Source organism: Hemibagrus wyckioides, linkage group LG04 (genome assembly GCF_019097595.1).
Source record: "Hemibagrus wyckioides isolate EC202008001 linkage group LG04, SWU_Hwy_1.0, whole genome shotgun sequence".
In the NCBI taxonomy this organism is placed as follows: Eukaryota; Metazoa; Chordata; class Actinopteri; order Siluriformes; family Bagridae; genus Hemibagrus; species Hemibagrus wyckioides.
Genome location: NC_080713.1, coordinates 28,631,199 through 28,641,198, shown reverse-complemented (window position 1 = coordinate 28,641,198; position 10,000 = coordinate 28,631,199). Strand labels below are relative to the sequence as shown.

The window sequence follows — 10,000 nt, the reverse complement described above, 5'->3', positions numbered from 1 at the left end:
GTGGGGGGTTGGGGGCCTTGCTCAAGGGCTCAACGTGGTGCTGGGGATTGAACCCTGATCAGAGCCTTAACCACTTTAGCCACCACTGCCCCTTGGAATTAAGTTAACTTTACTTAGACACTACTCAGACATTACTCAGATTTTAGGCAGACATTACTCAGACATTACTCAGACTTTACTTAGACACTACTCAAGCACAACTCAGACGTTACTCAGACTTTAGGCAGACCTTACTCAGACACTACTCAGACATTACTCAGACTTTAGGCAGACGTTACTCAGACTTTACTTAGATACTACTCAGACACAACTTAGACCCTACTTAGACTTTAGGCAGACAATACTCAGACACTACTCAGACTTTAGGCAAACACTATTCAGGCACAACTCAGACATTATTCAGACACAACTCAGATTTAGGCAGACAGACCTAACTTAGACTTTACTTAGACGCTACTCAGACATTACTCAGGCGTAACTCAGGCATAAGTCAGCTCCTGCAGGACTTTCCTCTGAATAGAGAAAGAGATTTTCTGATCACGTGACCGAGATGTAGATGACCGATAGCGAGTTTGTGTCCAGTTCAGTGCAGATCTGTGTGTGAGGTTCATTTATCATGCAGAGTGAATATAGAAGGCTGCAGTATTGATGTGTATGTACTGCACTGTAAACTAATTACTGACGCTCAGTCCTGATTTGTTTACAGATATACAGACATCTAGATTTCTCTATCGTAAATAACGATGAGATTTTCCTGTTAATTACAGAATCACTTTATCTGTTTATAGTTGCATGTCGTGGAGCAGCCATGAAACGTGTCACTTCCTGTTCTCACTTACATTACAGTAGCTACACACTGGTACGGTCCTGATGGTCTGTTTGTACAGATAATAATGTTAGTGAGTGATGATGAAAGGATTCAACTTGCTGAATGTATAAGATATCCAGCAGTGACTGGTCAAGGGTTTGAGGACGGTGAGCGCTCGAAGGGACGTGGGCTAATACTTATTTTACTGGAAATGTTTGGGAACACGAAGTATAAAACAAATGATCTCTGTCTCTAAGGAATGATGTTGAAAATGATGATGGTACAAACAAAACAGAGATAGACGGATAGATAGATAGACAGACAGATGGCACACAGCAGACAGTTAGATCAGTGGACAGACAGATAGATGTACAGACAGATAAACAGATGGAGAGGCAGACAGACAGATGGATGGAGAGGCAGGCAAACAGACAGACAGATAGACCGATGGACACACAGACAGACAGTTAGATGAATGGATAAACAGATAGATGTACAGACCCATGAATTGATGGAGAGGCAGACAGACAGATAGATGGATAGAAAGATAGATGGATAGAAAGATAGACAGACAGATAGATAGATAGATAGATAGATAGATAGAAATAGACAGACAGACAGAAAGATAAACTGACAGTTAGATACATTGGACAGACAGATAGATGTACAGACAATTAAAGAGACGAAGAGGCAGACAGACAGATAGATGGATAGACAGATAAAAATGTATTACATTTATAGGTCCTGACTACATTTCATCCTGAAATACACTTCTATTTTTAGTTAAATACAAATCTGTGTGTTCTACTTTCACTGAAGAAGAAGAAGAAGTGATGCAAACTGTCCTTAATGAACTTTAAAATCATAAAGAAAATCAAATCTGGCACCAAATTATGCAGGAGCGTCTCCAGGAATCGCGGCCGATCCCACGCGTTACATCAGGATCAATCAGACGAGCCTTTAAGGTCATGCGTGTAATTAAAGGCAGAACGAATGTAAAGGCTATAAACAAACACACCACTCTAACGAACACGCGGATTAGAAAGGACAGACGTGCGACGTTAATGAGAGCGAGATGACCGAACGTGTTAAGAGAGTCGTCTCTCTGACCAGAGGCACGCTAGCGGTGCATCAGCGTTCTCCTCATGCGTCCTGAAACACCGCCGTCTAACTGCGACTCGCCTCAGAGAAACCGTCGCAGCGCCTCGCCTCATCTCAAGAGTCTGAACGTCAGTACGTTCCTGTACATACAGTCCAGGGCAAAAATTTGTACCCCCCTTGGTTCAAACACACACACACTTAGTCATTAATGCAATTATCTAACCAGCCAATCATACGGCAGCAGTGCATTCAATCAGCAGCAGCTTCGAGTTCTGAATGTTTACATCAACCACAGAAACCTGATCTCATCCATGACGTGTTGTTGGTGCCAGATGTGTGAATATTTCTTAAACTGCTGCTTGATCTCCTGGGATGATCAGAACTGTGCATAAATTTAAAACATCCACCAGATCTGTGGTCAGAAACACCTCGGTGATGAACAAATAGCCAGACCACTTGGAGCTGAAAGAAAGGCTACAGTTACACATATGTGCTCTTGAGCAAAAAAGCATCTCAGAATCCACACCACCATATCAAACCTTGAGCTGGATGAGCTACAACAGCAGATCACATCAGGTTCCTCTTCTGTTAGCTGAGAACTGATGCTGGGGGTGATGTAGGCACAGGATTACCCAGATGGAAAAACAAAGCCTGGTCTGAAGTATGCCTAGGCATAAGGGTCAGAATTCAGCACCATCAGCATGAATCCATGGAGCCAATCTGTTCAGGCTGGTGGGGGTGGTGTGATGGTGTGGGGAATGTATTCTTAGCAAACTCTGGGCCATTCATACTGATAAATACTAATCACTCACCGGGGCAGTGGTATATCAAGTGGTTAAGGCAAGGGGTTGAAGATCGAGGTTCAAGCCCCAGAGCCACCAAACTGCCACTGCTGGGCCACTGAGCAAGGCCTTAACCTCCACCAGTCCACCCCCCCGGCTCCGCGGGTGCTCTATCATGGCTGACCCTGATCTGACCCCAACCCTCCAAGGATGGGATCTTCTCATGGCTCCTTCTTGACTACTGATAACAAACCATGTCACAGAGTAAAAACTGGTGTCATAAACATGACGATGAGTTCAGGGTTCTTCACTCTTCTTCCCACGGTTCTTCACAGCATCCAGACCTTTGGGATGTGGTAGTTTAGTGGTTAAGGCATTGGACTACCGATCAGAAGGTTTTGAGTTTCAATCCCAGGACCATTAAGCTGCCACTGCTGGGCCCCTGAGCAAGGCCCTTAACCCTCAATTGCTCAGCTGTATAAAATGAGATAAATTGTAAGTTGCTCTGGATAAGGGCATCCGTCAAATGCCAGAAATGTATATGTTTTAAAAAGGGAGAGTTGAAGCATGAAAGAGCTAGTGAAAACACTGCAGGATTCATGGAGCAGAATCTCAGAATAATGTACGTTTCCATGCCACGAAGAACGGAGACTGTTTTAACAGCAAAGTGAAACCCTGCCCAGTTTTAGTGTAGTGTTCCTAATAACCACACTATCCCTAATTACAATTAAAATCTGCACACAAATAAACATAAAACATGTCTTTGTCAAGGCCTCAAGAACCAAGTGTAGCTAGAAAAATATCCAGAACTGAATAAAAAGACAGTAAAATTAGCGTTTCTGGCACTTCAGGTTTAAGAAGATGCAAACGGTAGAAGCTTGGGGGGGAAAAAAAAAAAAAAAAAAAGAGAGTCATGGTCACGACTAGCTAGCTAGCATGTAATCTGTGGCGGTGGTGTTATCAGCCACAGCAGGAGTCTCTGTTGCTTCCTTGGCATGGATTGAGGAATGTTGGGCACGGCGCTCGCTTCACCACTCGCACCTGGTGCTTTCAGAAGGCTCGATTTTACTGGAACATTAGCCAGAGCTGCTACTTCACTTCCAGAGCCATCACACAAATAAACCTGAGTGAGAGTAAACAAATGACTTGACAAATGTCCCTCAGACTCAGGTCTCCAGTTAACCCATTTGGATGAAACCTCCACGTTTTGGTCATTCTCTCTGTTCCTAACTCACACACCATCTCTGTGCCCTCACAGTCCATCAGCTGAAGCATGGCGCTGGTGTCCAGAGCCTCTGAAAATTAATATCCAGTACTGCTGGGCAGCGAGGCTGCAGCGAGGAGGCGTTTGTCTTAATCAGCTCCTGGCTGAAGTGGCACTTATGAAGACCTATGTCCCTTAATACAAGACGAGGGTTTTATTGGCTGAGACCCTGGGGTCTTTCCAAGGCCGAGAGAAGAGACAAAAACAATCGCGCTGCTTCGGCTCGACCTCTTAACACGGGCTTTCGCTCGGCGGCACTTATTCGTTTGAGATCTCCGATGTGTCACTGTGGAGTGCGTGAAGTTCACTCCAATAACAAGCCAGGAGAAATTATTCCGAAATAATTAGACACTACGGAACGTTCCATCTGTTTCTATAGTGCTGTACATGACACGATGACGACGGCGAGAACAACGCAGGATAGAGGATTCTGGGAAAAAGTGTCAGCTCTCGCTATTTGCTATATACACTTCATTAACCTTCTGAGAAATCCCTTTTCTCTCCAAATACACACACGAGGAGATGATTCCCACGTTCTGCCATGTCACCAGCAATTATTTTAATCCTCTCCAGGCTTACAGCACAGGTCTCGTAACACATGAGGAGAACAGGAACCGATTCGTTGTCCGTCCTAAAGACTAATTAAAGGGAAAAAATTTATTACATAGGGAAAAAATTCCTCATCCTGTAGGAATCTACAGAGGAATGTTTAAGCCCTAACGGGTCATTAAGACGAGAGCACCGAAAATTTCCAGGGAGTGCAGAGGCACTGCTGCGGCACGAGAGAGAGAGAGAGAGAGAGAGAGGGGGCTTATGGGGGATTTACCACGATTCATTTGTTACGTTTGGTGAAAAGGCTCATGGGAAGCTGAAACAGATCACGTCTAGAAGTGCAGTTTGGAGCAATTCCGAATCCAATCCATATAAAATATAAAATCACCCACACATACAGGCTTTCACTGTGTGTGTGTGTGTGTGTGTGTGTGTGTGTGAGTGTGAGAGAGAGAGAGAGAGAGAGAGAGACAGAAAGAAATAATAATAGTCATCCTATTCAAGTGTGTACTGATTAAAGGGGCGGTATGTGTTTTTCAACACCCTGAAAAAAATCTCTGCAAGGTCAGTGAGGGAAAAAAAGCAGCACTTTAATCAGAATATTTTCGTTCTGATTCTATTTTCTTGATCAGAAAAGTCTTCAGTCACTCTGTTCCTCAAGTTCAACTCCAGAGGAAACTGGGAGGACGTGAAGCTTTGATGCGAGCGGAAGGTGAACGGAGACAATCGATTCTGCTCGTGTTGCTTGAAGCCTGGGTGTTTGATATGGAAAAGTTTTACAGGTTGACCTCGAAAGAAACGCTTTTCATGTAAAACACTGCTGATGTGACGTTCAGTCGACCTGCAGCACTAACACCTGACTCACCACTTACTGACCGGAGCAGAGCTTTAAATATCCTGAGTCTGGACACCAGAGCGCTTAGAGTCCATCTCCCTGTGGCCTAAATAAGCCTGAACACACACACACACACACACACTTACCTCTTTGTGAGCTTCACTGGAAATGCGGTTAGTGTAGCGCAGAACCTCCAACTCCATATCCGTCTTAATCAGACGACTGCAGAGAGAGAGAGAGAGAGAGACAGATAGTAAGAGAGACAGACAGACAGCCGAGTCATAAAGTAAACAGACAGACAGTGAGTGAGTGAGAGAGAGAGAGAGAGAGAGAGAGAGAGACAAAAAAGAGAGGGGAAAGACAGAAAACAGACAGACAGAGAGTGAGTATGAGAGACAGTGAGAGAGAGAGACAGACAGAAAGAGAGTGAAAGAGAAGGTGAGAAAGACAGAAAGTCAGTGAAAGAGACAGACAGAAAGAGAGTGAGAGAGACCAACAAAACGTGAGTGAGAGAGAGACACAGAGTGAGTGAGAGAGAGAGATACAGTGAGAGAGAGAGAGAGAGAGAGAGACAGAGAGTGAGAGAGATGGTGAGAGAGACAAACAGAAAAAGAGACTCATTTAATATGGTGTAAAATATTCTTAACTTATATAACTTATCAAACAAATGGCGAGTTTGAGTGGGTGTGGCCTAATATTCAAATGAGCATTCTGGATTGGATGTTGGAGATGTCTGAGGTTGAGCTTTCACTCAATACGCTTAAAGAATCCTTCAAAGCGTGAAGAAAGAAACACGTGAAGAACAAGACACTAACTCCTCATGTCCAGGCTGTGTGTGTGTGTCACTCATCACACAACTTTAAGATATAAAGCAACCGTGTGTGTGTGTGTGTGTGTGTGTGATGTCTATGACGCAGCCGTAAACAGAAACATCTGCAGCATCTGGGGATAAAAGATGATCATACTGCGCTGTTCACCTTGTTAAATATCTGACAGCTGAAGAGCCGAGCTGTGAGCTCCACAACGTCGAAGCTTTGTTTGTGTCAAACTGGTGGATCTTAAATTATCTCCAGACGTGTAGTGTTTCATTTTAACCTTCAACAAAATAAACTGTGATGGAGGAAAAGAGAGACTCTTACATCATTAACACAGGAACAACAAAACACAAGTGAGGACATAAAAAAGATAAAAACACAAACATCTGAGATGTGTCTATTCCTATCGAGTTACTAATGATGCACTTCACATCCCAGACAGTGTGTGTGTGTGTGTGTGTGTGTGTACATGTCAGTTCCAATGACTTGATATGAAGTTGTCATGAGGCTCTAATAAGGCTCTAGAAATATCACACACACACACAGACACACACACACAGACACACACACACACACACACAGACACACACACACACACACACACACACAGACACACACACACACAGACACACACACACACACACAGAGCACTGAATGTTCTCGCATCACACAAGAACTTTATGCAGCTTATAAATCAAAAGGGTGCAGGAGTTTTGTTAGTACCTAAAATAATAATGAGTAAATAAGGGGGTGGAGCTTTCCCCTACAAAAAGCCCACCCACAAGCTATGAATTCTGGAACAGTCCTCCAATCAGTGATCAGGACAGACACTGTCTCAATCTCAAAAGGCAAAATAATACGATGTCAAAGATCCAAAAAGTTCAGAAAGGGGAGTTTTTTATGTAACGGCTGATTTTTTTTTTCTTCAGAAACCGAATGGAAATTTGGAAACTCGAGGTGTTTACATGAGTGAAGAAAAGAAGTGATTGAGGGATGGAGGGATGGAGGGATGGAGGGCAGGTCTGGGCTGAGTGCAGCTGTAATGAAGCCGCTTCCTAGCAGGCGCTGAACGAGAGTGAGAGTAATGCAGAGAGCAGAGAGCCAGGCACGCAAACCATTACTCTAACACAGAGAGGAAATGAGGGAGAGAGAGAGAGAAAGAGAGAGAGAGAGAGAGAAGAACAGAGAGAGAAAAACAGAGAAAGAGAAGTGCAGAGAGAGAGAGAAAGAGAGGGGGGTGCAGTGAGATGAAGAGAAGGAGAGAGAGATCGGGTGAAAAAGAGAGGGTGGAGAGAGGGAGGGAGGGAGAGAGAAAGGGATAGGCACAGAGAGAGAGAGAGAGAGAGAGAGAGAGGAGGGGGATGAAGAGAGAGGAAGAGAAGGAGAGAGAAGGATAGAGCGATCGGATAAAAAAGAGAGGGTGGAGGGAGGGTGGAGAGAGGGAGGGAGGGAGGGAGAGAGAGGGATAGGCACAGAGAGAGCACGAGAGAAAGAGAGGGAGAGAGAGACAGAGGCAGAGAGAGATAGAAATGGAGAGAAAGGGGGAGAGAAAGGAGGAGAGAGAGAGAGAGAGAGCGAAACAGAGAGAGAGAGAAAGAGAGAGAGAAGAACAGAGAGAAAGAGAGAGAGAAAGAGAGGAGGGGGGTGCAGAGAGAGGAAGAGAAGGAGAAAGAGATCGGGTGAAAAAGAGAGGGAGGGAGGGAGGGAGGGAGAGACAGAGGAATAGGCACAGAGAGAGAGCGAGAGAAAGAGAGGGAGAGAGAGACAGGCAGAGAGAGATAGAAATGGAGAGAAAGGGGGAGAGAAAGGAGGGGAGAGAGAGAGAGAGAGAGAGAGAGAGAGAGAGAGAGAGAGAGAGAGATCCAGAGATCCTGACTTGTAAAGCTGCTATAGAATTATCTGGTGATGAAAGGCTGATGGTGGTTGGCGGTTTGCTCGTCGTTGTCTTCTGGTCTCGGTCTCTCAGGACGTCTCGGCTGGAACGGAGCGCCTCGACTCTGACTCGGCGGCGTGGGAAACGTGCGTGACGACTAACCCTAGCTCTATGTGCTGACATCATCATCATCATCATCATCCTCCTCAGACACTGGAGTGAAGCGTTGTTTACACGCCGTGTTCAGAAACTTCACTCTGAAGAAACTTCACTCTTCTATAGAAACACCATCCGCATCAAAGCAGCATTAAACCCTTTAAAGCCTGATTACATTTCAGCTGCAGATCGTCTGTGCGCTAATCAGATGAAGCTCATCAGAAACGTGACGCTGACGCCTTCGCCAGACTCCCATTAAAGACATTCCGCTCGCCAAGAAACCGCGCCGAGCGTCTCCGTTTCAACTGGATATCAAAGTCTAATGAGGAAAAAAAGGCGACATGTTTCCTGATCTGATTCCTGTAGGTCTTCTGACGACGCTAATTGGAATTCCATCATTGCTTCAGACGAGGCTCGTGACAGATTAGCTCGAACCGTCCGCCCGTCTGTCTTCTCTGTGCTTCAGCAGCCGTCTTATCCTGAACCTTTAAAGTCAGTTTAATGTCAGATTTAACAAGACCAGAAATCCCACTGCACTGACACCAAACACACAATCACATACTTCTAAAAATGAACCCTATACACATCATCAGAAGGCTTCAAATCCATATTGTGATGTCACAATACACTTCTGTGGGATTCGTGATATTTTTATTTGGAGGTCTAATAGTTCCCAACACACTAACAGGCTCTAAATAAGGCTCCAGAAATATCACACCCACCCACACACACACACACACACACACACACACACACACAGCACTGAATGTTCTCGCATCACACGACCTGAGACAACTTTATGCAGCTTAGAAATCAAAAGGGTGCAGGATCTTTGTTAGTACCTAAAATAATGTTGGGTAAACCAGGGGGTGGAGCTTTTTACAACAAAGCCCGCCCACAAGCTATGAATTATGGAACAGCCCTCCAATCAGTGATCAAGACAAAGACCCTGCCTCAAAATAATACGAATCAAAAAGTTCGGAAAGGGGAGTTTTTAATATTTGGCAACACACTAAGAGCTGAATTTCTGCATATACACATAGCCAGAGATTCACGCCCTACCATATATGGCGATTTAGGGGCGTGTCTTTAACACAAACGTGTGAGGTTGTGTATGAACAGAGAGACATGTAGGATCTATCAGCATTCACTGTGGGATAAACCTCAACCACAGACATCACCATTTCTTCCATACAGAAGAGGTTATGAAGGAGGTCACGTGAGTCACGTGTAAATGAAACATCTTACCATTCCACGATAACGGGATGCAGGAGAGAGTTGTTCACCTGGAAGCTAAAACAATAGAAAAAAAACAATTCCCTTAAACTCTGAGGCATGAAGGGGAAAATATAATAAACAGTTTCACAAAAATAAAAAATAAAATAAATAAATCATTTTAGAATCGAAAAGTAAAAGCAGGAGAGAGAGACATGTGAATACAGGAGAATTCTAACACGTGGAGGATCTGGGTGAGGGTTTGGTTCGTTGGATTTTTATAACTGTGAAAGAAATTTCAAAGTAAAATATGATCAGTGTTAGAAATAAACAGATTAATTTTTAAAAACAAACAGATTAATCTTAAAAAATAAACAGATAAATGTTAGAAAAAAGCCAGATAAAATGTAGAAATAAACAGATACATTTTAGAAATAAACAGATAAATGTTAAAAAATAAACAGAAAAATGTTAAAAAAATAAACAGAAAAATGTTAAAAAATAAACAGATAAATGTTAAAAAATAAACAGAAAAATGTTTAAAAAATAAACAGAAAAATGTTTAAAAAATAAACAGAAAAATGTTAAAAAATAAACAG

At 43.6% G+C, this 10,000-nt stretch overlaps 1 protein-coding gene across 1 annotated transcript in view; it reads right to left on the bottom strand.

Moving 5' to 3' along the window:
- Positions 1–10,000, bottom strand: part of pepd (peptidase D) — a 60,737-nt gene that overhangs the window by 29,449 nt on the left and 21,288 nt on the right. Inside the window, exons 7-8 of the mRNA XM_058387612.1 lie at positions 9,435–9,479; positions 5,489–5,564 (exon numbers count right to left, since the gene is read on the bottom strand). Of these exons, the coding sequence (XP_058243595.1) occupies positions 5,489–5,564; positions 9,435–9,479 (121 nt within the window). The remainder of the gene's footprint in view (positions 1–5,488; positions 5,565–9,434; positions 9,480–10,000) is intronic.